The sequence below is a fragment of the Danio rerio genome, chromosome 13 (assembly GCF_052040795.2).
Source record: "Danio rerio strain M-AB ecotype USA chromosome 13, GRCz13ab, whole genome shotgun sequence".
Lineage (NCBI taxonomy): Eukaryota > Metazoa > Chordata > Actinopteri > Cypriniformes > Danionidae > Danio > Danio rerio.
The window spans coordinates 27,196,625-27,224,592 of NC_141033.1; the positions used below are offsets into that span (position 1 = coordinate 27,196,625).

Below are 27,968 nucleotides of genomic sequence, written 5' to 3' on the forward strand. Positions count from 1 at the left end.
GCTAAGGAAACGGACGCAAGCACAGATGGTGGCTGAAATGGATGTGCTGCGAAACTTCGAAGTTCAGTGAGTTACAGTCCATTGATTAAAAAGCGTGGATAATCTTTGATTAATTTACGTAACTGTTAAATAAATTGTAGCTTGTGAAGGTATCCAGTCTGTAAAACAGGATTATCTATGCTAACGCTCTACCTAGCACTAATGGTAAAATGCGTCTTCAACGTGCTAACTTTAATCCAATCTCAAAATATGTTACAAATATTGTAGTATTCGTTGCAAGGGCAATATGGCATACAAAAATACAGAAATGCTGTTTTAATGTTGATTATTATCTTCAAGATGGGTGCAAGGATTCACCAATGGCACATTTAGGTTTGTCGACAAGAAAACAGTTTGCTACACCTGCGGAAACTTCATCGTTTTCCTCAATGTGGAAACTAAAGAGAGGAAGACGCTGCAGAGTCCCGGCTCTGGTATTGGAGCATTTACAGCCAGTGGGCAACGTAGGTGTATTGCTTTCTCTGATCTCGGACTCAAGCCTTCCATCTTTATCTACAAATATCCAGAGCTTGAGCTGACAAGTGAACTAAAAGGTCAGTCAATGCTTAGTTACAGCTTTAGCACAGGGGTTGTCAAACTGGGGTCCAGGGCAGGGACACTTGGGAGGAGCAGATGTGTGTACTGGGGGTTAGTGGAAAAGTTTTGAGAAACACTGTAAAAAAAAAAGTAATTATTACAGATTAAAGTAACTAAATCAATTTAAAATTAAGGCACTACCCAACGAATGTAGTTTATTAAAAACATAAAAATACATAAATATTTAGGACATTTAGCATTTATGATATACATTTTTCACAAGTATGAATTGTGTCATTATACAGGAAACTATATCAAAGTGTGTTACATTTTAGCTGGTCATAGTGGTCATATCTGGGAGTCTGTGTTGTCCAATCTGTTTTGGTACAAAGTTTTTATACAGTCTATGGTACAAACTCATACCGTTTTTTTTTAGGCACAACTAAACTGGGCTATACGGCTTTGGCACTTTGTGATACTGGTCCTTATTTAGTTAGTGCATCACCCATGCCTGATCACATCATTACGTTATGGTAAAATACATGTTTCACTTGCAATTTTATTTAATAAATAATAGCTTTTTATTTTTATGTATTTATTTTTGTTTTATATTACTAACTAATACCCACTTTTTAGGAACTGGGAGAGTGGCCTTCCACTTTGTAGCCATTCTCTTTTGGATGAGGACATCTCAGCACTGGTTTTTAACCCCATGAACTGGTGTCAAATTTGTGCAATAAAATCAAAGTCTCTAACCATCTGGAATGTTGAAAGATGTGACAACTACCATTTAATGAAGCCTAGGTAGAGTGTCTCTCCAGCAGATGTCACTGTTATTTGCACATGGATTACATATACTGTACCAATGATAGTAATGCACAGGCATAATTTATTGTCCACGTTACCCTTTCTTTATGTTTGCTTGGCAGTGCTGTCAATCTCCCTGGCACTGATGGGTCAGCTATTGAGTGTGAACCAAATCAGTCTCATTTACTCAATGGGAAGCTGACATACTTAGGTCCTCAAATGCCCACTTCAGCAATAGCTGGACTGATTGGAGACCAAGCTGACAACTTTGTGGTATAAGCTATATCTTTAGTAGTGTATTTTTGTGTAGATATCTCCTGAATATTTATTAATGTTGTACAATTATTTGAAATCTTTTTTTTTTTTTTAGTAATACTGTTTTCAATATTAAAAATCTGGATATTATAATGCAATTTCCTTTGTTGAAAGTAATATAAAATAAAAATTTAAAAAGGAAAATGTGACTTTTATTTCATATTGCAAGCGCAAATAAATATTTAACTACTGAGAGAGACTTTTCTTCACAGAATTGCAAATTATATAAACTCAGCTACACTGTACAAAATTATATGAACAATTAGTTATTACAGCATATGTTTTTAATTCATTGTAACTTATTAAACTAAGTTTTCAATTTTGCACAAGCTGTTTTAAGTCAGTTTAACATATTATAAGTTCAGTGTACTCATAAGGTTAAGTTGATTCAGCTTAAATTTAAGGCAACCAGTTTTTTTTTACAGTGTATTACACTTTGTTTTAATTCAGTTTACATCTAGATTAAGATATTCTATTTTGTAAACTTGCAATTCTAAGAAAAGTTTTATCTTAACATTAATTAACTTTAAAATTTCAAGTTTACATACAACAATAATGATTTTTATATCTTTTATTTATGAAATATTAAGTTTCAGTTATGAAATGTTAATTTACATTTACAATATAATAAAAACTCGCATTCTCCTTTAAAAATGTTTATTCTAATCATACATTGTCTCTGTCCTTTACAGCCTTTGAAACTAATAAAACCTAGACTGTGTCCTAGTGCCATCTGCTGGTCAATTTCTTCTGACCTGTATGTTGGTTGCAAGGAAGGTTTTCTGCTATGTGTGAATCCTGAAACTTTGCATGTCTCCGTTTTATATAAACCACAGACCGAAGTAACCACAGGTATGCATGATTCATATTGAACTAGATGTCTATTTGTTTATTTTTAAAGTTTTGTGTTCTTGAGAGCTTATTTTAATTGTTTTAATGCATGACAGGTAATAGTGAAATGCCCATGCAGGAGGGCAGTTTCCAGAGCTTAGTCCTCCAAGACTCTAAACTCTTTGCTGCAGGAATGGTAAAAACTGTTATTTATTTTTACCCTAATAATAGCTCCGAAACTACAAACTACTCTCTCTTCAACTGAGACATTATTTCACCCTGATTCAAAAAAAAATCTAAATGATTACAGGAAAGTGTTTTACGAAGCATACAAATTAAAGGAAACAAACTGGAGGTTGTGCAGACCTGGGCTTTAGAAGAGGCAGCCTCTGCTATGTGCTTTTCTCCTGATGGTGAGACACTGCTGCTAACTTCTAATACAGTAAGTGTTTTTTTATTGTTCTTACACTGTCAGTGTCATTTTTGATGTTTTTTTTTTGGCTAAAATAACGTTAATGTAAATCAACTTATACAGGAAAATAATATCCTGTATATTACATGGGTCCTATTGTGCTTTTTACACAATTTTGGTTTTAAAATATATTTATTACATTTTAGAATATTATAGAAACAACAAAAAACGGGCAAGCGAGACAAGGGGAGAATCAAAATGCAGGAAAATGAAGAAAAAATAAATAATAAAATATTTCCCAGTACTGAGTTACAGCTGGAAGGGCATTCGATGTGTAAAACTTGCTGGATAAGTTGTCGGTTCATTCTGCTGTGGTGACCCCTAATGAATAAATTGACCAAGGGAAATGAATGAATGAATAATTAAAATATAAATAAATATTTTAAACTGAAACATCACAATCTGGGACACCTGAGATCCAAAAATGGCATAATAGATTATAATAGATAAATTATTATTATTATTTTTCAATTAAAATGTTATTAGAAAACCTGTTACAGACTTTGTATTTTTATTAAAACACAATGCAGAACTTATAAAAGAAAGGAAATTCACGAGAATGCTTAAAATCTTTTAGTTTTCTTTCTTAGGGCTGTGTTTACAGATTCAAACCACTGCTAAAGGATAAAGCTGTCAAAGTCCTGGATGTCCTTTGTGGAGATTTTGTGACTGTTGCTCCAGTTTACACTGATAGAAGCATTTGTTTGGTAATTATAATACATATATTACTTTAATATAGTAAAAAGTAGAATGCAAGGCAGATCTGGAATGAAAAGTGTTTAATTCAGTGGTTTTAAATATTAATAAGGCATGTGCATCTCCATTTATTCAGTCAGTTAGAGAAGCAGGAGTTGTACAGCTTTGGACTCTGGATGATGGACTTTGCATGGGCTCCATCTCTCTGCAAACTCACGTTAGTGCTGTATTTGAGGTTTTGTATGACACACACACTATTTTTCGTAAAACAAGTGAATCAGTACATAAATGTTTGTCATTTGGTGTGACTTTACTTCAGGTAACTAGTATGGCATGCTGTCCCATAGCGCAGTACATTGTGGTAGGGACTGCCACCGGAGATGTGCTGTTTGTGGAGATGACCACAAAACAGAAGCCCAGACTAGTTCACAGAGTTCATCTCTACCACGTCCCTGTAGACCATTTGGTGTGAGTTTCACAGCTACAGTATTATATCATATTTCTTGTGAAGGGGAAGAATGTGAAGTGAATGTTGAGCAGACTGTATTATTATTATTATTTGTTTGTTTAACAGATTTGATCAAGGTGGCAACTGCTTAATCACAGGGGCGTCAGACTCACGTGTGTTTGTGCTGGATTCAAGACCATCAAAAGGATTTGATATTATCGGATGGATTGGTAATTTATCATTGATCATTTTGCAACATAGCTTAATGCAACAATGGTAGAAAATATACATTCTTTTAACACGTTTTAATTAACAAATCATGAAAAAAATTGCATTATGATTTCCAAAAAATATATAGGAGCACAACTGTTGAGATATGCTTCTAAAATATCTGTTTTAATCACTTAAAAAGGCAATAGATAACCTTTTTTTTAAGATTCATTAATTTTTTTATTTTGTTCATTAACTTAACCGTTCCATTAGTTAAGACATTTTTACCTCCATTTAACACCCCCCTTCCCCTCCCCTCCCCAACAGCGACAGTTACTGTAATTAGATGTTGCAATCATTTATCCAAATATAGATAAATAATATATTATCAAATAAGATAATTACTTTTACCGTGCGTCTCACCACTGTGACCTTATTTGGTTTCCAAAAATGCCAAATAGTTTCCCCATATTCTCTGATAAACATACAATTTATCAAGTAATCTACATGTCATTTTTTCCATATGCTGCCGCATTTGCTAATCCCGTAACCCATTCTTGAAATGATGGTTGACCTGCTAAACGCCATCCACTCATAATGATTTGTCTATCAATCATAATACTTATTTGAATCCACTCAAACATCTTTACACCAGACCCCAACATCAACGGGTCTCCCAAATATGTATTTATTTTTATTGATTTATTTTTCTTGCAATACATGTTCACTTTAACTCAGAATTTCTGTATTTTAGAACAGGACCAGAGGGCATGTCTCAAGTCTCTTTCTTTGCTCTCACATCTTCTTTGCTGCCTTTTCATATATATATATATATATATATATATATGTGTGTGTGTGTGTGTGTGTGTGTATATCATATATGTGTACTTTTTGTGCATGCTTTTTTTTAATAAAAAATATCTGTTAGAATTATATCTGAAAGATCATGTGACAACAAGGATTGAGTAAAAGCTGCTGAAATTTCAGCTTTGCCTTCACATGGATAAATGACATTTTAAAATGTAATCAATTAGAAAACATTTCACAATATTACTATTTTTATTGAATAATTTATATAAGAAAGCATTGATGAGCGTAAAAGAAATAAAAATCTAACCAAACTCAAACTTTTGAACAGTCCCAGCAGGCACAAGACGTCAACATGACATCAGACTGACGTTGTACCCCAACGTTGTAGGACGTTGTTTTTTGTTTGGAAATGAAAATCAGGTTGACATCAGAACCCAACATCAGGTCGACGTCAAAGACAATGTCAAACATTTGACAGATGTTGCATTTTGGTTAATTTTCAACGCAACCTAAAAACAACAAAATATTAACATCTAATAATGTTACAGCTTGTGCCGATATTACCAATATGATGTCTATCAGACATTGGATTTTGGTTGCCATACCTGACGAATAAATGTATAATAAATTTGATTACAATATGATATTGGTTTAAGATGTTAGTTCAACGTTGGATTTTGGGCACTTTTCAACACAATCTAAAATCAACACGTTGTTATTGGACCTCAAAATAATATTGTCCTTAGACACTGGTGACCTAAATCTAACCTAATATTAATGTATTAATGATGTTGTGTATCTGCTGGGGAAGAGTATTTAACTTTTTTGCCTACAGTTTGAAATCATTTCTAACTAATCTTTTTTCAGAGGCTCCAGGTGCGATCGTAGGCCTCTCCACTCAGTACCACCAAGAAAGTAAACAGATTAAAGTTCTGGTTTTATGCAACAAATCAGAGAAAGAAATCAGCGAGGGAAATGTGCTTCTGCTACTGACATTATTTGCGCAACAGCTCACAGGTTACTGAGAAATATAAAAAAAACACATTGTCATTTTTTTTAAATGAGATTATGGACATACATCATAACTCATTCTCATAATGTCTTGTCACTTCCAGAATCAACCAGTTGTATGGATGCCCATGGCTGTCTGCGTAAAGAAGTGTTTGACAGCTGTGTGTTGGAGCTCCCTAACTCTCTCTGCTCTTGTGTACTGGCCGTAAACAAGATATTTGGTTACTGCCAACAAAGAAAAGTCCTGCAAAGATTCAGTATCCCTGAGGTGCTTTTATGTCACACAACACCCACAGTTTGATGACAGTTTTATTATGTGTTTCTGGAGGTGCTCTTAACTGCTTCTTATGAAATGATATGCAGAATGGAGAAAACCCTAATAATGTAGTTCAGCTGATTCCAGAGAAGGAGACAGGAGGCCATTTATTGAGTCCTGCATTTCTCCAGCTTTCTCCACATCATACCTGGCTGGCATCGGTTGGCAGAGACGGGCTGCTACGCATCTGTGAGATCTCAGAAATGGTATTTGCTTTTAAATCTGCAAGTTCGCCCATGTTTATGAGCGCTGGGCTAGGAACAACATGTTTCTCAGAAACTGCCCAAATAACTGTTTAATATTAATGTGCATACCTTTGACGTTCAGGACAGGTATGTGCAGCTGCAGTGCCACTCATGTTGGCAGGGTGGAGTCGGGTCTGTTTGTTTCACCCCAGACAGTCAGACCATCATCACCTCAGGCCTAAGGGATGGCTCACTTGTCTGCAGCAGGTGAGCGCAGAGATCTACAAAAATGGACAGATCTTTCAACAGATCTTTGATCTGTAGCAATGTTTTCTCTTTTTGCCCTTACGAAATCAAAATATACAGGAATCCACTGGAAAAGAAAAGGCAATATAATGCAGAATATGTTTCTATGTATGAGAAACGTTTTTAATATTCTGTAATATAAGGATGGGACATTTATGGCTATATGCTGATACTGTAAACGAAAAGTATCTAACAAGATTTGCACCACATTTTTAAATGTAATTGAAACAGTTAATTCTTCTTTCTTGAGGTAATGTATATTGTATTATAGAATAATGCAATAACATATAGTGGATAAAACATTTCGAAAATTATAAAAATAGCAGGATTTTGAAGAAGATGATGATATAGATGATATTTATACTGATATATATATATATATATATATATATATATATATATATATACACACATACATACATACATACATACATACATACATATATATATATATATATATATTTATATATATATATATATATATTTATATATATATATATATATATATATATATATATATATATATATATATATATATATATATATACTGTATATATACATACACACACACACACACACACACACACACACACACACACACACACACACACACACACACATACAGTTATTTATATAAATATTTGGACATCGACACAATTCTTACATTTTTGGCTCCATACACCAACACAGTTTGAAATGAAACAAACAAGATATGCATTAACTGCAGACTGTATTTACATCCAAATCAGGTAAACAGTGTAGGAATTACAACAGTTTTCATATGTGCCTCCCACTTGTTATGACAGTAACAGACTCCAAATGCAAATAGCACACTTGAAATGAACTCTGGACCTTTTATCTGCTGATTGTACTTGGGATAATGAGGGAATTACACACACCTGGCCATGGAACAGCTTAAAAGGCAATGGTCCTATTACTTTTGGACCCTTAACAAGTGGGAGGCACATATGCAAACTGTTGTAATTCCTACACCGTTCACCTGATTTAGATGTAAATACCCTCAAATTAATGCTGCGGTCACACTAGAGTTTGGGTGTATGAAATTATGTTGTACCGTACTGCGAAAAGGGCTGGGATTAAACAAGACATTAAAAAAAAAACAGAGTGATTAGTCCATGTTTTAAATTTCAGTCCAGAGAGGTCATGTTTTGATCTTCGATTGGTCTCACGCAATCATGTGATGCAATTTTGCAGGTCAAAGTTCACCAAGGTTGAACTTTCCAACGCAGCAAACTGCGAAACTTTTTGCACAAGCTTACGTTTCCTGTCTGATGCATTTACATGTTTATGAATGGAAGTCTATGGGGGGAGTGTACAGTGTGACTGCAGTGTCAAGCTGACAGTCTGCAGTTAAAGCACATTTTGCTTGTTTCATTTCAAATTCGAATGTTAGAATTGTGTTAATGTCCAAATATTTATGTATGTATGTATGTATACTGTTATATATTAAAACAATAAATGATTCTATTTATTTACAGTATAGATTAAATGTTCTATTGATTGTTTATATATAAGAAAATACATTTTATTGGTTGTAAAGGTGAAGATTTGAAAATGCTTATGAAACTGAAGATTTAAAATACATTCAAATTGAACAGGTTGAAGCTTTCTGGAGTTGGCAAAGCAAATGCAGCTACCCAGTATTCTCAGTCTGTTGCTGATTCTTTTGAGTCAGTGGTTTCATCAGAAAACACTGTCCTCACCAAAATGACCGACCGGGATTCATTTCATACAGGAGAGGTATAGAAACACAGCATTTTCTATCGTTTAAATAATATTTAGACACAATATTGTACCTAGCAGTTTTACTTGAGGAAATATTCTGTTCACTGGGATACAAAATAATAAACTGTCTCGGAATTCTTCCCGCAGGTCAGTCTTAAGGGAAAGATGAGTCACGAAGCTGAACAAGAGGAAAACTATTTTACATCCCCAACTAGTTATACTTGGCTTGATGGGAAACTTGACGCGGTTAGTTCTTGTCTTTGAATTTATTTATATGTTATTGTGCTTAATTAAACTATCAATATTATGTCACCTTGCGTTATCGTTCCTTAATATACATATTACATCATTTGTTGGCAGCAGCTAATTCTTTTCAGCTTGCAGCACAAACCATGGTTGATCATAAGTCTCCAGGAGATGGAAAAAACTCCAGTAATTACAGAACTTATTTATGTTAACAGATTAGATGTTTATCACCTATGTGGTACAGGGAAAGGTATTTTAATCTTATATAACATTGCTACATAACCTTGTCTGGGATAATTTCAGTAAAAATTATATTATATTCATATTATTTAATGAATTACTCCCCAAAATAAGATACTATTGAAATGATTGCGATCAATGAATTATAGAAAGTAATGAATATTTAATTAATATTTTTTTATATATTTTATTAAATGCCACAAACCTCAAGGATCTTACTTCAGGGAGAAACATAATAAGTGAAATATAACTATTTAAAGGAATATGTGGTATTTCATCAGGTTCTCCAAGAGGAAGCCCAGCAGTATGCAGAAACCAAGAAGAACCTAAGAAGAAACATAAAGGTTCTTCGTGATACAGTAAGAGAAATAATCTTCTATTTTAAATTTTTTTTATTTTGTTAAAACTTTCTCATTTGTTTCAATATTAATCATTTGATTCCAAACATTCAAATATTAAGTTTTAATATTCTTTGTTTCTGGATCAATCCAAGATTAAAGCTATGATGGAGGAGAATGAGAGTCTGGCAGACATAGAGAAACTTGAGCAACAGGAATTTAACCTGGATGTGGAAGAGCAGCAGAGGCTGCAGCTCGAGGGAGATCAAGAAGTCAACAGGGTAAACACAACTCTTACTCACTATCTTTCAGCTTAGTCCCGGATTTAATAGGGGTTGCCACAGTGGAATGAATCACCAATTACTCTGGTATATGTTTTATGCAGTGGAAGCTCTTCTAGCAGCAACCCAGCACTGAGATTACATTAATGAACAACTCGTGAAGCCCCAGAGCTGGGAAACAAGCACACACTATCCCAATAGATCCAACGCAATGTATTTTTAGTTCCAGTTTACCTTTGAATGAATGGGATACTTCTCTGGAAAATTTACAACTGAAAATATTAACATTGCACGTTGTGATTTAAGACTATAAAAAATTTGACCATGTGTCTGAATGTTTCTGTTTCAATACTAAACAGCGTTCTAAGTTTGAAAATGACTGTTTAAATTATTAAGAATAGGAATAAGGATGTTTGCAACCTTTTCACTTATTAAGTTTTTGATTTATTTTTACTTTGATGCTGCAATGAATATGAATGTATATTATCTGTTATATGTAAATGTTCCAGCATGAGTAAAACTCTTTATTAAATCTTCACATATACCTGGTAAGTATTTTGTCTATAAATGCAATCAGTTTCATCATTAATTATTTAGTGATCCACTAATGTTTTTTTCAGTTTCTTTATATTAATGAATTAAGACAGTGTCCCTTAATTTGATATCTGAACTACCTTTTAATTAATAATGTTACAAATAATTTCATAATCTAATAATACGGAATTAAAATACAATCTTGTTGGTGTAATTTTTGCAGCTGTACATTTTTGTACATTAAGAGACACATACAACACTGTTATTCTAATTAATTTAATATGAATACTAAATAGACATAAATGTTTTATGTTCATAAATGAAATACCTATATAGAAAAAAAATGGCAGCAAAGACAACAGTAGAATGTGAATAATATAAATGTTTGTGAATCAGCTGTCCACTGTTAACAAACACAATAAAACACCCACATATTTATTTATTACTTATTCTTTAGGACACAAAAGAAAGAATAAAACAAATTGACATAAAAAATATTCAGCAACCATGTAAACATCTGAAATCTTTATTTGATAAATACTGTCAAGTGCATACCAACTTCATCTACAGTAAAGACAGCAACACAAAGCAATACAATTAGTTTAAAGTTCCATTTTCTCTGTTCAAACGTAAATCTGGCTGACCTGCAAGTTTTTTTTAGATGTCAGTTGTCTCACCTTGAATGCAGACAACAGAAAACAGCTGTAGTCAGTCTAACCATCTCTGTAGTAAATATCCAGCTGACTAGGTGAGTTCTCAATGGGGAGTTTTGTGTAGGCGGAAGTAACGATACACTGTGTGGAGTAAAACCGCACACCACTTGATGTCATGTAAAAAGGATCTATTCACAACCACTCATACACTACCACCAATTCAGCTTATTCAATTTACTTACACCGCATAACTAATTTCTAATAACTGATTTTTTAAAATCTTTGCCATGATGACAGTACATTATATTTTTTCAAATATTAGTATTTAGCTCTAGGACTTAGTAGATGTAAATGTCCCTACCAATAATTTAGTTAACTTTAAAATAAAATCATACTCCATCAACCCTTAGTAACCTATTTGAGCACAAAGGGTTAAAGTCAAGCTTGCTATGAGTTCACTATAATACTATTAACCAAGGCTGTGCAATTAATCGAAGTTTCGATTTGGGCCTCCATGATTATGAAAAATAATAATCAGGATAAAACCGTTAAATTGCGTTACACACCTCTCTGAATTTCTCTTCATTCATACAATCTTAAAGCCAGATTGCAGTAAAATCATGTATATTGACTTTTGCAGCATGGGACGTCATTTGTTAATTGTTATTTGTATTATTAAGTGTTAATTTTATATTATTAAGTACTTTAGTCATGTTTTTAAAAGCACAAAAACAATTTGCGCAATGCATGCGCTTTAGGGATGTCAAGAGCGAGTCTACGCCCTTGATTTCGCTTAAAATTCAATTTAAAGACTTAACTATGTTAATAAGGTTAACTAGGCAAGTTAAGGTAATTAGGCATTTTAATTAAGTCATTGTATAACAGTGGTTTGTTTTGTAGCCAATCTGAAAAAAAACATTGCTTAAGTGGGCTGATAATATTGACCTTAAAATGTTTTTTAACAAAACTTTTTAACGAAACAAAACTAGTACGATTTTCTCCAGAAGAAAAAATATTATAGAAAATACTGTGAAATTAATTTGGTAAATACTTAAAAAAGAAAAAAAATATATAAAAAAATATATTTTTTTTAATGCATGTATATTGCATGTATATATTTGCATTTGCATGTATGTATTGGCTGCAAGGTGGTGCAGTGGGTAGCACGATCGGCTCACAGCAAGAAGGTCGCTGGTTTGAGCTTTAACTGGGTCAGTTGGCGTTTCTGTGTGGAGTTTGTATGTTCACCCCGTGTTCGCATGGGTTTTCTCTGGGTGCTCCGATTTCCCCTACAAGTCCAAAGACATGAGCTATAAGTGAATTGGTTAAGCTAAATTGTCCGTGGTGTATGTGTGTGAATAAGTGTGTTTGGATGTTTCCCAGTGATGGGTTGCAGCTGGAAGGGCATCCGCTGTGTAAAACATATGCAGAATAAGTTGGAATTCATTCCGCTGTGGTGACTTCAGATTAATGGAGATTAAAGGAACTAAGCCCAAAAAAAAATGAATGAATATGTATGTATGTATTTCAACATTTGGATGCGTGTTTGTGTTGTTAAGGTGAGAAAGGAGATCGAGATGGAGAATCTGGCCAAGTCCTATCAAAGAGAAGTCTTGAAGAGAGAATGCTGGGATTCTATGCAAGTCAAAGGGAAAGCCATTAAGGTCTCTACCCCAAAAAAAGAAACAAATTATATGGAGAAAAACTGTAACAATATCCACATCCACAGATTTCACCTGGCTCACCTGTAAGTACTAGAATTACTATACAGCTGCCAAGTGTCAGTGTCTTTTTGTGCTCTTTGTTGCCTCAGGCTTTTCATTCAGAAAACGAGGTGAAAAACTACCCAATGAAGGAACGCACTGCAAAAGAACTTGAAGAGCTTCGTATGGTTGAGAACATGAGGCAGATTGAACAGGAGGATTCACAAGTAAGTGTACAGTGCATTACTCAAACAATAATGAGTCAGTTTCTGGAATAGGTTTATCCTTAGCAACCAAACCCTAACATGGTACTGAACAAAACGCACCGTACCATGACGCAGAATGCACAGTGTTCTGTGAATGCTAGTGTCACAAATAATATAATAATTTTTCATAGCTTCAGGAGGGGGTTTTGGATACACTCTTTGGAGACAAAGAGGAAGAGGTCAGTTTGACTGAGAGTCCTGCTCTAACCGGCAGTCTGAGCTCTCTATATGCCGGTGTCAACCCTTATCTCTACAACCAGTTTAACTTACACATAAGAGAGCAGAAAATCAACCAAATCACCTTGCTCAAGGTGAGGAGTTCTCTGCTTGTCTTGGTAAAGTTTCAAATACACATTAAAAAGCTGACATGTCAACTAATTTGTGTCTTTTATGGTTGTTTTATGAAGGATGTTATATACAACGTTAAGAGTGCATTCAACAAAGAATTTGAGGCAGTTTACAAGCAGAAGGAACAGGAAATCCACAGAACCAAAGAGAAGAACAAGCGTATCTTTCAGATTATGGCCGAGCTGGGCATAAGTGAGACCCTCTGGGAGCCTAGTCTCACTGATAATGAGTGTCCTGAGAGAGCTCTCACTGTGACCGACTCAGAGGTAAAACAGACAGTTATAAAAAATAAAATTCGGTTATCTTACTTTCATTGGTCCAACCATTAGATGTTTTACCAGCGTTACCCAACAAGTTTAAACATGGACCTATTTTATGGCTTTGAAACTAAAATAGTTTTTTTATACATAAAATATAATTCATGTTATTATGCCAAACTGTTTTTTATTGTAGTGAATGGGCCTGACAGGGAATTTGTGTGTGTGTTTCTAGATCAAGGTTGAGAAATACCTCACCCTCGAGCAGAAAGAAAAAGAAGCAAAACTCAGAGAGGAAGAAGAACGGCAACGGCTTGCAGCCAAAGTATGACATTACTGTACCTCACAACTGGTGTTCTAGCTATTTTTTCCCATAACCTGTGTTTAGCACAAACAATAATTTTTATTACAGTGATAGAATTGTATTAATCATTAATCTTTTCCTTATGTGTACATATAAAGTTCATTATTTTTAAATGTTACAATTATTTTTAGAAATGTTATAATTAATGTTATAATTAACACTTTCAGTAAGGATGCATTAAAGTGATCAAATGAAGGATCTTAAGTAATCAGATAATAAAGATCTTAAGCAGCACAATTGTTTTCAATGTAGATGATAAATAAAGTATTTCTGAAGGGTCATATAAAACTGCACTGAAGTAATGCTGCTGAACTGAATGTATTGTATTTTGCTTAAATAACTGCAGCATTGGTGAACATGAAAACTTATTTTAAAAGCATTTTAAAATCTTACAAAACCTTTTTTACTTTTACTGTAGAATCATACATTACAATCATACACAACAAAGGGTTGGTTCACCCAAAACATTTAATTATGTTAATAATTCCTCACCCTCGTGTTGTTCCAAACCCTGTTAGTCAGTTTGAAACACAAAGTAATATTTTGTTGGAAATCCAAGTGCTTTTTGACCATTCATAGAAACAAAACATTGTTAATACATTTCATGTTACTTCAGTGGTCTAACTGTAATCATACAAAGCCCCAAGATCATTTTTGTGCACTAGAAAAACTGTAAAAACTACTTTGATCAGATCACATGATCAGGGTGCACATTTACTATCGGCAGTACAACCAAAGTCTCTTTAAGTTAGGTCATTTCACTCGACGAGCATCTTTGAAAGGCCTCTCGGGCAGTATACTCTGGCATTCTGTCTGAATGGGGAAACTTAAAATACTTAATCAAAACCGTTTGCTAAGCTTACGATTACATTACATATTTGGAATCACCAATAAAATTTAAAAAACACTGTCTTTTAAGTTTCATTTCTAAACATTAGAATTAAATAAAATCAGCATTTTTTTAAGTTCGCGACACCAACCTCATTTACGGTCATGTTACACATTATTATTCTCTGGATAATGCTTTGTCAGATCGCACTGGTCTTCAGAAGTCATTCACAACTTACTGGCCAATCTCCTACAAAAATAATAGAGACTTTTTATTTACAAGTTTGTGGGCGTTTGAGTACATGCTGTCAGACTCGAGCTTTATATGCATATATTTCTTATGTCTGTGAAGCATGTATTCGCTGACATTCCAGTTTGACCACAAAAACTGTTGTAAAAGTGCACCGAGCTTCTGGTCCGAGCTTCTCACCCACAGAAACGTCAGACTATAGTTATCGATGATTGGCTCCTGTACTAGTAGGCGGGGCTCATTCGTCATTGGGACTGTTACACTTTTCCCTATTCAAAACTATACAAGTGACATGTCTTGTGTATTTTATATATCTTTGGTACAACATACTGACAGTAAAGTCATCAGTGCAAGACACAAGTGTCATATTGTTCATAGTAAATGGGTACCCTAATCTAATATGAAAGAAACAGGCAAACAAATTAGTTTTTGCAGTTTTGGTGCACAAAAGTGTCCTTGGGGCTTCACATGATTACAGTTGAACCACGTGATGTGCAATGTTTGTACAATTTTTGTTTTTCCTTTACTTTAAATATCTCAGCAGCATTGCTGTTTATGGAGGATGAGAGAGATTTGTATTTCGTCTAAAATATCTTAATTTGTGTTCCAAAGATTAATAAAGATCGAATGAGATTTGGAAAAACACGAGGGTGAGTAATTATTAACAGTTCGGGGAAACTAATTACTTAAACTGCAATTTGAAAATGATCTTATATTTACTGATATTGTAAAATATACAATGTATTATGTTATAGCTGAACTGTTCACATTTCCATTGCAGTCTGAAAACATGAGAGATCAAGGACTCAGTGTGATGATGGGTGGCGTTCTGGAGCTTAAGAAAGAGGATGTGCTGAGGATGGTAAGCTTGAAAAACTCATCTTAATGGAATGCATAAACTTACTTACTAAAAAGGAGATAAAAGCAAATGAAGATACCATTTAATATATTCTGAATTTACAGGAAGTACCTCAGCCTGAGTTCATGTCTAAACCTGAGGCCCAGTGGACAGAAGAAGAGAGAAAGAGCTTCAAAGAGTTTGAGAAAAAAGCAAAGGAGCTCAGTGAGGAGCAGGAGAAATATAGAAAAGTATGACTTTGATCACTTAAACCTTAAAGGGATAGTATGAACTTTGTATAATTCTTTTTTTATTTGAATTGCCAAACTCTGAAAATATACAAAAAGCAACATAAAAGGTATTATTAGAAATCTTCTGAAGGCATTCAGTATATTTTTGTGAGAAAAAGATGTCACAAAATCTTACTTGCATTCAAGGATATTTAAAGCTAGTGCTTTAAAGTAATTCACAGCGAATGCTTGGTGTCATTGACAAAAAATCATCTTCATTTCAACACAGCAGACCCTTTTTCTGTAACTGTGTTTTTCTAGACACTGGAGACAGAGATGAAGAAACTGCTGACATCTATTAAAGAGGCTACTCAGATGTTTGACGAAAGACTTGCCAAGCTGTTTGAAAGGAAGGTGAAATCAGAGATGGTCATATACCAAGTAAGAGGATACAACACTGCTTTATATTTTTGAAGGACCCACCAACAATGTAATTACGTAATATTAATGGCCTGTTCATTCCGCTGCGTAAAAACATGTGCTGGATAAGTTGGAGGATCATTCCGCTGAGAGACTAAGCGATAAGAAAAAGAATGAAAATAAAAGGATGAGTCCACACCAACACAGTAACATTCTATCTGTGGCTATTTGTGTTTTTATCATTAATCAGCTTTTTTCATTATTGTCAAAGTATTTCCAATAACGTACCTCTGTGTCTTAATAATTATAGCTGCAATGTGGGATTTGCTTTTCTTTAACATTTGAAATTATTTTTAAAACTATATCTATTATAAAGGATTTAGATCGAATAAACCCCACACAATGGAATATGTTAAAGAAAATGGGAAAAGGCAAGTAATGTCATTATTTCCGATGATGGTTGGACAAATGTAGATTTACATCAAAATGTACTATCTGACATAAGTGGAGAGAATTTGGATGCAAATGTCTAATAAGATTTTTGAAATCTAAAAAATACTTAATTGATATTTTAAAAATCAAGGCCAAAAAAAAAAAACAATTACAAGACACTGGTTACTTTCTGAATCCCCAACAACCCAAGAAAGGCTAGAAATAGTATGTGATATTTATGTGATGTAAAAATGGACATTCTCCCTTCAACTCCAAATGAATGTATTTAGAAATATCTGGTCCAAGTGGACCGGGTACTCTAGATTGCTCCATACAATCTTTGCAGTAATTTAAAAATATTACTACCCAATTCCAATCCACAGAACAAACATTTTTCAATTTACTACCCATTGCACTCCCTCTCCCAATCCTCTCTTTAGATTAGGAATTTATAGCCGAATAAACAAAGATTTGAAAAAATAAAATTCTGCCATTGGACATGCACACTATTTTCCAAGTGTTTATGGTTATATGTTATGGACTAAAAAATGACATTTAATGTAAATAAAGTCCTGACTAATGGTTATTTATCTTTTTTCAAAACTGCATTCTGCTTTTAGTGTCAATGTCAATCTGACTAGATAAAATCCACTATTTTGATGAATCAGGGTAATAAAAACAGAACATTATTTACAAACCCTGTTTCTGAGTAAAGTTGTCAGATGAATGACAGTTAACATATAAATTCGATTAGGATCACATTCGTCAAATTTAGACAGACAGACAGACAGAGTGACTGACTGATTGATTGATTGATTGATTGATTACGCAGTTAGAGTTGGCGGGAGGGTTCTGTTCTAGGCAAAGCTCCATGGACGTGTCCATGCAGGCGTGGATGGACAGAGTGGGGAGAGCAGCAGCAAGTCAAAGAGAAGATGACAGAATAGAATCCAAAAGTGTTTATAAACAATTTAGAGACATAAAGCTGAGTAGCATAAACTAATACTATGGATAATACTATGTACAGATATCAGAAATGAGCTAGGAGGAGTTGGGGACGATGAAGGGAGTATAGAATTTGTGAGCAACCGAAAGCTGAAGAGAGATATGATGTATGATTTTAAATAGACCACTGTGACAGATGACCGGCTAACTGTCAGCTGATGCAAGCTTGACTAACATGTCTAATTGAGCTAACAATATGCTCCATTAATACTATTGTGATAAACTCAGTAAAACAAAGTGCATGGATTGTATTGTGTGTCACGTTTTAACAAAATGTATGCTATTTTTCTAAACTAATTAAAATGAGCTAAGGTCAGGATTTTTGTTAAATTATGCACTATTATTTTTCCAGACATCATCATAAACCCCTAGAACTTTTAGAATGTTTCATTCTGTCAGACTTTCACTTTTTTTAAGCTTCATGCTGATCACGATTGTAAGCACTCCTGATAATTTTTTTCATTTAATTATTATTTTTTTTACAAATTATTTCCCAGGTGATGATTAACTGAGAAATGTTTTTCATTCATTCATTTTCTTGTCAAGTTTTTACGCAGCGGATGCCCTTCCAGCCGCAACCCATCTCTGGGAAACATCCACACACACATTCACACATACTCATACACTACGGACAATTTAGCCTACCCAATTCACCTGTACCACATGTCTGGACTGTAGGGGAAACCGGAGCACCCGGAGAACCCAGGCAGGGAGAACATGCAAACTCCACACAGAAACGCCAACTGAGCCGAGGTTTGAACCAGCGACCTTCTTGCTGTGAGGCGAAAGCACTACCTACTGCGCCACTGCCTCGCGGAAATGTTTTTTCAACTCATTTTTAAACAATATTTTCAATAGCTAATTTTAATAACAAATTTCTTTTGTTTTCACCATGATAACACTTAATAATATTTTACTAGTTTTTGAGCAAAATACCAGCATTCAGCTTAGTGCGATTTAAAAGTTTAACTCGGACAATTAGGTTAACTAGGCAAGTTAATGCAAAACTGTGGGTTGTTAAGTAGCCAACTGAAAAAAAAAATCTTAAGGGGGCTAATAATATTGTAATTTAATTATTTATAATATTAAATTATCTAAAAATATTTATAATGAGTTTTAATCCATCCAAACTAAAGAAACAAGACTTCTTCAGAAGAAAAAAATGTCATTGTAAATACCGTAAAATGTTCTTGCTCAGCTTGGGATCACTTTTGATTTTTAAAAATCTAAATTTCGCTTTTTTTTTTAAATAATATTTCAACTGTACTTATGAATAAGAGCAGGTCTTATAAAAACAACAGGATGAATAAATGATAATGGTATCATTTTTATTGTGTGAATTTACCCTTTAACTGCTCATCTATTACTTATCAATAGTGACTTTATTTTTCAGGAGGAGCTCAAGATTGCAAATCTGGTTCTTTCCATTCAAACAGAAGATGAGATCCTCACCAGAGAGAAACAGCTAAGCTTTAAACTAGAAAAGGCACGAATTAAAAAGGTGATCTTCGTTTGAATAATGAATTGCCTCTTATCTCTTATTCAGCAGTGACGTTGCATGTTTACAGTAACTCTACAACATCAGAAATTGGCAGTTCTAACTTTCAATTATAATGTTCTTGATTATGACAAAAATGTCATGCAAGAACAAACTTGTGCAGCACACTAATCCGTTTCTTTGAGAGCGACTGTTTTGCACATGTTGGAGTGTATGAGTCACCTCTCTTTACTGACAGAATGAAATTGGGGAGGAATTGAAAAAACACAAGGAGACTGTTGATGAGTTTAGAGAGGCGTATGATAACACAGTCGCCGAGGACAAAGTAAGATTACAAACATATCTTGCATATGCATATCCATAATGTTCTCGCCAAAAAAAGTCTCATCCAACCATCTTCCTAATTTATAGCTACTCGACAAAGGATTCCGCAAAGAGTTTTATGATGTCCCTGGACACTCAATTGACCAGCTCTATAAACTTTACAAACGCAGACCAAGGTATTATTTCAGAAGATTTGCAGCTTGTTTGTTCATAAGACATGTGTTTGTCTGGTCTTAACTGAGTAAAGGTGTTTTTTGACAGGGTTCAGAGGATGAAAACACAGACTGAAAACAACCCATTTAAAGAAGGGGCAGCACCATCTGATGGACTCTCTTTGATGATGAAGGCCATGGAGGAGTTGGACACTCCAGAGCACATGCTGGAAGGTTTAGATCCAGCTGTGTGGGAGAGGTTTTGCCTGGCAAGACGGGCCAAAGTGGAAAGTGAACAAAAGGTAAGAATAGCTAGATAAGCTAAATGTCACCCTAATCAAATTTCTAAAGAGAAAGATCACCCAAAAATGAAAATTCAGACATCATTTACTCATCCTCTTGAGTTTCTTCCTTCTGTTGAACACAAAAGAAAATATTTTGAAGAGTGTTGGAAAGCAACAGCCATTAACTTTCATAGTATACTTTGATCCTGCAATGAATGGATGCTGGTTTACAACATTCTTCAAAATATCTTCTTTTGTAATCAACAGGGAAACAAAATCATAAAAGTATAGAACCACTTGAGTGAGAGTAAATGGTAAGAAACTTTATTTTGAGACACGTACATCATAGTTTATAAAGCGTTTTTGTTTTGTTTGTGTTTTTTTGGTCAGCTATTTAAGAGTTTTGTTTATGTTATAGAGTGTAATAAAGTGTAAAGCAGTGTTTCTCAACCATGTTCCTGGAGGACAACCAGCACTGCATGTTCTGGATATCTCCTTTGTCTGTCACACCCTATTACAAGTCTTTTAGTCTCTGCTAATGAGCTGATGATGTATTCTTAATAGGGTGTGTTTGGTTAAGAAGACATGGAAAATGTGCAGAGATGGTGATCCTCCAGGATTGTGGTTGAGAAACACTGGTGTAATGTGTTTGTGTCATGTTGTTGTTTTTTTAAAATCACATTTTTTGCTGTTATTTTATTTAGCTTTTTCTATTCTCCGAAAAATAGTCCATCTGTTTACCCAATATATTTCCTAGCTCTATGAAGCCCCTCCCTCAGTAATACGCAAAGGGCTCTGATTGGTCAGCTAGCACAGTGTGTTCTAATTCAGTGTCTCTCAACCACGTTCCTGGAAGATCACCAACACTGCATGTTATGGATGTCTCCTTTGTCTGTTACACCCATTACAGGTCTTTCAATCTCTGCTAATGAGCTGATGATCTGAATCGGGTGTGTTTGGTTAAGGAGACATGCACTGTAAAACCCAACAGTCAACTTTATCAAATTAAATGAGTGTAGTTAACTCATAATTTACTGAAAGTTAATTCTACTCATTTGAAAAGAGTTTGAGTTATTTAACTCAAATAAATACCTCATTACTTCAACTTAAATAAAGTAATTTCACAGTTCTCATATAGATTAATTTTTTAAACTCAAATGGTATGTTGAAATCGTTTTCCTCAAACAGTTTGAGTTGCCTTCTTGGGTTTTACAGTACTCAGTTGGTTTGAGTTCTTCATTTATTGGGTTTTACTGTGCTCAAATTGCTTCGTTTACTCAGATGGATTAAGTTCACAGTACTCATTAGAATTAGTTTTTGAACTTAAATGGTTTGTTGCAATCGGTTTACTAAAAGGGTTCGAGTTACCTTCACTTTTTGGGTTTTACAGTGTGGAAAATATGCAGCGCTGGTGGTCCTCCATGGACGTGGATGAGAAACACTGTTTAAATTCACTGATCACCTATGCTGCATTCCATTTCACTTTTAGAAATACACTCACAAACTTCCCTTCCCCCTGTTCCCTTAAGGGAATCCCTGCTGCTATTTTAAAGTGCGTTCCACTTTATCAAGTGAATGAGGGAAGCTTACATGGACATACCCTCAATCCCTAAATTTTGACTGAGGCAGCCATTCGGAATGCAATGCGATTGTGACAATACAACAGTGTTGTTTACAAGTGCTCAAGGTTTTAGTTCATTCCATATAAACCCATTCAGATCTTCTGCCAGTAGTATTTTTATTTTTTCACAGCTCTTAGCATGTCGGTTAAAGTCCATTTTCATTGCCAATATTAGCCAATCGTAATTGTTTGTTTGGTCACACTTTATTCTGATGGTCCGTTTATTGAATTAAGTTACATTGCATCTACATGCCAACTAATTCTCATTAGATTATAAGTAGACTGTTAGGTTGGGGTTAGGGTTAGTGTAAGTTGACATGTACTTGCAAAGTTTCTTATGGTCAGTTTAATGTCTTTTGAAGGAGCAGTATCAGCAGATATTAAGCAGACAGTCTAGTAATACCTTAATGGATCATCAAAATAAAGTGTTACCATTAGTTTTGGTTCAATCTTGAATCTGAGAGATTGACCTCGCTAGATCATGTTCTGCCAGTAGTTAACACGAAACACAATGTAATTAATGACGTGCATCTGAGGGAATGAGATGGAAGATAGTCAGCGAAGAGCATAAAAAACATTAGACTGGAATGCAGGCCAAGTGCAAATTATCCAGAAAGGTTACAAACTCAGGAAGAAACTTTTTACTAATTGTTGAAGCCTTAAAAATAAAGCAAATTCTGCAAAAGAAAGTATCTGCCTTTGCATTGAAATTTGAGTGTTGTAACTTTCAAATGTGAAATCAAGGACCCCTTTAACACTGATTTTATTAGGTCAAACTAAAGGCACTGACTCTGGCAGAAATGCAGGCCTTTCTTCAGAGGAGAATAGATGAGGATGACGAAGCTCAACTTGAAATAAAAAATCTCATCGATGAGCTCAATGGGTAACATCATTATAAAAATCAAGAACATTACAGTGCAGAGGCGAAATGATACTTGAGGATCTCTGATTAGGGAATTTCATTACTTTCCAGGCTGTGTGATGAGAAGATGAGGTTTCGACTGGACAGTATGGTGCAGATTGTTCTCCAGCAGGGTCAGGTTGAGGTGGAGGCTGGAGAATTCATCGCTGACTATAGCAACGCACTGCTGATCCAACGTAAAGTTGTTGAGGACCTGAACAGCACTATCAGGGTACAGAATTAATGTTCTGCTCACACTACAACATATTATGGTGCCAATTAAAACAATCATTGCTGAATGTTTCTCTTTTGTGCATCATCCAAATCATTAAGCAGATAATGAAATCTGGATAATCATTGTTAATGGCCATAATAACTATAGAAACATTTGTAACTTTAAGACGCCCCTTTAATATTATCATCTAAATATGATCATTTTTTCTATTAATATTCTTTACATTTTTTTTTTATTATTTCACTTATTTACACTTTTTTAAAATTAATTTATTAATGCGAGTTTGTTGTGGTTTTTCCTGTCAGGCTTTAGGAGATCAGAAAATCGCCACTATGGTGGAGTGTAAAGATTTCCGTAAGGGAATCATCCAGCAGGAGTGGGAGCACAGGAGAATGAGGATGCAGCTGGAAGATCTCAGCAACAAAGCCAGAAACATACAGACGCTGCGCATCACTCAGGACATTCAAGATGTATGGATTTAAGCTTTTATATATGGATTTAGGCATTTATATAATTAGGAAACTGATTTTAAGCATCTACATTTATTTCAAGATTTTGAATAATGATTAAAATAATCTCAATTTGTTTATTTTGGTCAGACTACAGTTGTCAAAGTAACCTAATGAAGATTTTTAAATCGATTTCTGTATTGCAATTATAAATATTTGTTTCTTTGTATTGTTTATGTCAGTACCTGAATGAAACAAATAATGACAACAGGGTGTCAAAGCAACTCACAACTCTTGAGAGGACCTTAGATTTACAGAAAACGGTAAGCTTCATTGTTATTTGTCAAGCACTTTCTATAAATAGGATGAAGAGTGATTTTAATGAGTATTTCAAATATAAAAGTTTGATTTAGCTTCCCTCTTGCCACAGGCTCATCAAAAGAAAATTGAGATTTGCAAGAAACAGAAAAGGCAGCTGGACAGACAAGTTGCAAAGATGCAGGAGAAGAACGCAGCCCTTGACTTGAGAGTGGCAGAAATGGAGATAACGGTGGCAGAGAGGAGAAATTTTTACGAGGCTGCTGGTAACTGACCTAATGTCTTGCCCATTAAAGACAGAATTCATCCAAGTATCAATATACTTTTAGCAGAAACAGAGTCTGTGGTAGTTTCATTGTTCAGGAACATGAGGATATTTTGATTACACTATTATTCAAAGGTTTGGGGTCAATACATTTCTTTAAAGTAAATTAATTTCAATTAAATTCAATAGGGTAATAAAAAAAAATGTAAAATTCAAACATTTAAAAAAAAATTGAAATTCATGGGCAAAAAACAAAACAAAAAGGGGGTTTCTAGCATCAAAACAAAAAGCAATGTCTGCGCAATAGCCTAGTGGTTAGCATGCCGACATGTGGTGCAGTAGCACGTCAGAGTGACCAGAGTTCGAATCCTGGCTCGAGGACATTTCCCTACCCCTCTCTCTCTCTAACTTTGCTTCCTGTCTCTATACTATCTTACTATCTTAAAAAAGGCCAAAAATAAATCTAAAAAATTCAATACAGCTTTGTTTGTACATTAAAATGTTGTTTACATTTTAACATATATTTTACCACAATTTACAAAAGCCACCCATTAAATTGGAATTTTAACAAGTTTATATAAAAGGCATATGTAAATTTGATATTTAAAAACTCATATTGGAGCCCCAAAAAATAATTAACTGCAATTATCAATATTTATATTTTAACACTGTCCTTCAAAGCATATTCTGTTTTATTTGTTAAATCACTATTGTACATTTACAATTAAAGTCAGAATTATTAGCCCCTGTTTTTTTTATTTTATCTTTGTCAGACTCAGGATGTTAGTAAATAATATTTGACTAGATATTTTTCAAGACACTTCTATACAGCTTAAAGTCATAGGCCTAACTAGGTTAATTAGGTTAACTAGGCAGGTTAGGGTAATTAAAAAATTAAAAACTGATAAAAAATATTATCAGACATACTGTGAAAATGTCCTTGCTCTGTTAAACATCATTTAGGAAATATTTAAAAAAAAAAAAAAATCAAAGGGGGCTAATAATTCTGACTTTAACAGTCATTTTATAAATTGTGCAGAACAAAGTATCTTAATCTGTAAAAACAATACGCAGAATTCTGAGATAAATTATCATAATTGACACTTAAACAGCAGAGATTGATTAAACTGCTCAAAAATGCTTTTTTGATGAATAATTTGACTACTGGAGTTATTCAGCTTGGCCTTCATATAAACAAATTGTGTATCTATATATTGATCATCATTTACTGATTAATGTTTATAAGTTAAATAAGAACTCTTTAAAAAATACCCTATGAACAGAAGTATATCGAATTAAAGAAAATATATATTTTTAATAACAAACTATTTGTACATTCTGCCTATGGTTGATGAATTAGGACTCACCATAGCTGTTTATCCATATTTATTAATGGTGCTAAAAATGCATAGGAGCCTGAACAGCTCACAAAATTTGATAACATTTTCTTTTTCCAGCAATGGAAGATAACCAGGAAACAGAGTCAGACAAGAACTACCAGGACATCCTCCTGAGAAAGAAGCTGCTGGCCATCGCCAGAGCTCAGTCTGAAGAGCTGCTCCTGCTGAGAGCGGAGCTGGAGAAACTGCGCATGAAGAACTTCCCGTCTCTCTCGCAACTGCACTACAACTGACTCTACATACAAAACGCAACAACTTTACCTAAACAATAAACAACACACAAAGGTGCAATAAATTATTATACAGTTTAATCAATTGACAATCTTTCTTCGCAAACGTTTTAATGAACAAAGCTCGCTGCAACCTGTTTGAACTGTGAATAAAAATTGCTGAAATGTATTCACGTGTCTGTGAAGTCTTCCTCTGTCCTATCAAAGTGCAGTAGTTTGTCATCAATCCCAAAGCTGTCAATAAGTTGTGACAGACTGGCTTGTTTTCCACCTGTGGCCAGTTCTCTCTGTAGTTCATACAGCACAGACTGAGCACAGGATCTCCATTTGTCTGTGAGCCTCTGCAACTCATTCAAGTCATTCTGTGGAGAGGGGAAAAACAGTGTCAAGAGCAGTATGCTTCGCTCACAAATAAATAATTTACTTACTTATGGTGATATTCATCAGAAGTACAAAATAAAAAGTATCGCTTTATATTAGACTCTGTCATTTAGTTTGTGGCATCTCAAAATACAATGTTTGCGTGTAATCATTTTTCACCATTTGGATGAAACGTGAATATATTTTATATTATGGCTGCACGATACTGGAGAAAATATGCAATATGCGATGGTGCTGTTGAGTGTTGCAATAACAATATTTCCTATGAAATAACTAACTTTTTATTAGCAATTTTTTTGACAAAAATAATTTAATCATGCTACGATTATACTAAAATAGACAGGTATTTAATTCTTTGAGCCAATTTAAAAAAAAAATGTGTCAAGGTTCAAACATTTAGACTTTAAAACACCTTGAATAACTGAAAACCACTGCTGGAGTTTTGATTCCTACTGGCTGTTGTCAATTTAATATCTTGTCTCCCAGCATTAATATTCACTTTCAGCTCTAGGTTCATCTAACAGCAACTACTGTAGAGGTGGGCATTAAGATAGTTAAGGCCTCTAAGAAATACAAAAACATAAAAGTAATTTAATTTATTGCACTTCCCTGTGATATACATTTAGTCATTTGGCACACACTTTTGTCCAAAGTGACTTACAATTGAGGCAAATCATCAGTACGAGGCAGTACACACAGCACGGGCTAATTATACAAAGGAACAGTTAGTGCTTAGAGAATATAGCAAGAGAATATCAGCAAGACATTTGGATATTGCATATACTATTACTGCAATAACAATGATTTTTCAATATATTTAAGCAATTTTTTATGGTGTGCCTGCGATCATTAGTTTTTGAAAAGTGACTTATATTTCATTAATATTTATTTCAAGTTTCCACATTCTTCTCTCGTGTCCCTTAAGTTCTAAATTAAGGGATAAAAAAAATATATAGAATTTTTTAGTATAGAAATTAAAATAAAAACGTAATTCCAAGTGGTCAATTTAGAAACTCCATTAATTTACTTATTTTTTTACAGAACTTACAAAAAGGCATACATACATATATCAGCATATGAGATGACTTATATATATATTATATTTTCATGATATTACTTTTTTGTTGTTGTCTTCCCGCCCTTATTTACGAATATATATTTACCTTTTTCCTGTACATCTTGACCATCTTTAATCTCCTCAAGGTTTCTGTTCTCTCCTTCACTGCTTTTCTCAGCGCTTCGCATTGCTGACTGAGGAGCTCAGCTGTGTGGTTCGAGTCTCTCTGCAGCTTCATGTCATTCCTGTTGACATCAGTCTCTGTAACGTTAGAGTCTCTGTCGTCTTTGACACCGTGTTTCTCTTCTTCTCCCTGCTGTAAAGGCTGTGGCTCAGTGTCATCCTCTATTTTGAGTCGTTTTACCACACTGAGGGGAGACTTGAACGAGTGTCGAGATCTTTTTAGCTTCTCCCTCAGCGAGGCACTCATGGACTGAAGAAAACAATGTCAACAATGATCAAAAGTAAGCTCAGACATGCAGCAGAATTATGTTTCGACGAAAAATAACATGTAAGAAAGAAAAAGCGATCTATCTTTTTCGCTAATGTTAGTTTATGTGAAAACAAATATCATATAAAGTCAAAAAGACAATAAGCTTTACCTTTGCAGCACTGGACCTGTTTGAAGACTGCTCTGCGCTTGGCGTAGTTTCATCAGCTGCTGTTGGTTTTATCGGGGTTGTCTCCATGTTTTACAAGATACGAAAATAAAAAAAACGACTACATAACTTTATCATTTGTGATTTAGTACTCTCCGAAGCAGTTCTGTGCGAATCTGATCTTCCATTTCTAAAGTGGTCAGTGAAGACAGCTGTTTTGAAACTGGTGCCATTTGTTTCGTCGTCACTTCCGGGACCTTGTTGCGTCGTTGTTATTAACAAGATTCATGGG

General features: G+C 34.3%; 2 protein-coding genes across 4 annotated transcripts; one reads left to right on the forward strand and one right to left on the reverse strand.

Moving 5' to 3' along the window:
* cfap43 (cilia and flagella associated protein 43) lies at positions 1–25,808 on the forward strand. Of its 2 annotated transcripts, none has more exons than XR_015505967.1 (38): positions 1–66; positions 340–593; positions 1,013–1,109; positions 1,213–1,380; positions 1,506–1,656; positions 2,391–2,550; positions 2,646–2,725; positions 2,840–2,971; positions 3,592–3,708; positions 3,834–3,914; positions 4,017–4,165; positions 4,272–4,375; positions 6,033–6,182; positions 6,281–6,444; positions 6,540–6,698; positions 6,820–6,944; positions 8,603–8,744; positions 8,877–8,975; positions 9,497–9,574; positions 9,709–9,834; positions 12,581–12,685; positions 12,835–12,951; positions 13,122–13,301; positions 13,398–13,604; positions 13,831–13,920; positions 15,819–15,899; positions 16,001–16,126; positions 16,427–16,546; positions 19,356–19,463; positions 19,699–19,785; positions 19,872–19,960; positions 20,046–20,986; positions 21,032–22,724; positions 22,815–22,974; positions 23,283–23,447; positions 23,669–23,749; positions 23,857–24,010; positions 25,467–25,808. XR_015505967.1 is itself a non-coding variant. In XM_087279373.1 (38 exons), the coding sequence occupies exons 1-38, from the start codon at positions 26–28 to the stop codon at positions 25,640–25,642; spliced, it is 4,929 nt and encodes a 1,642-aa protein (XP_087135499.1). In that variant the 5' UTR covers positions 1–25; the 3' UTR covers positions 25,643–25,808. The 2 variants fall into 2 exon arrangements, 1 of the variants encoding a protein (XP_087135499.1); XM_087279373.1 differs by having other exon boundaries at positions 20,046–20,238; positions 22,612–22,724.
* sfr1 (SWI5-dependent homologous recombination repair protein 1) lies at positions 25,381–27,928 on the reverse strand. Of its 2 annotated transcripts, XM_087278373.1 has the most exons (4): positions 27,680–27,928; positions 27,184–27,510; positions 25,814–26,001; positions 25,381–25,670 (listed from the first exon to the last, which is right to left on the reverse strand). In XM_087278373.1, the coding sequence occupies exons 1-4, from the start codon at positions 27,764–27,766 to the stop codon at positions 25,667–25,669; spliced, it is 606 nt and encodes a 201-aa protein (XP_087134499.1). In that variant the 5' UTR covers positions 27,767–27,928; the 3' UTR covers positions 25,381–25,666.
* Positions 27,929–27,968: the final 40 nt, after the last annotated feature.

Excerpts from the sequence above, each read along its gene's own strand:
- cfap43 (XM_087279373.1), top strand. The coding sequence starts at position 26 with ATGGTGGCTGAAATGGATGTGCTGCGAAACTTCGAAGTTCA. Across the intron at positions 67-339 it reads CTGCGAAACTTCGAAGTTCA|ATGGGTGCAAGGATTCACCA; the intron begins GTGAGTTACAGT and ends ATTATCTTCAAG. Across the intron at positions 8,745-8,876 it reads ATTCATTTCATACAGGAGAG|GTCAGTCTTAAGGGAAAGAT; the intron begins GTATAGAAACAC and ends TTCTTCCCGCAG.
- sfr1 (XM_087278373.1), bottom strand. The coding sequence starts at position 27,766 with ATGGAGACAACCCCGATAAAACCAACAGCAGCTGATGAAACTACGCCA. Across the intron at positions 27,511-27,679 it reads ACAGGTCCAGTGCTGCAAAG|TCCATGAGTGCCTCGCTGAG; the intron begins GTAAAGCTTATT and ends TGTTTTCTTCAG. Across the intron at positions 26,002-27,183 it reads TCAAGATGTACAGGAAAAAG|AATGACTTGAATGAGTTGCA; the intron begins GTAAATATATAT and ends CCCTCTCCACAG.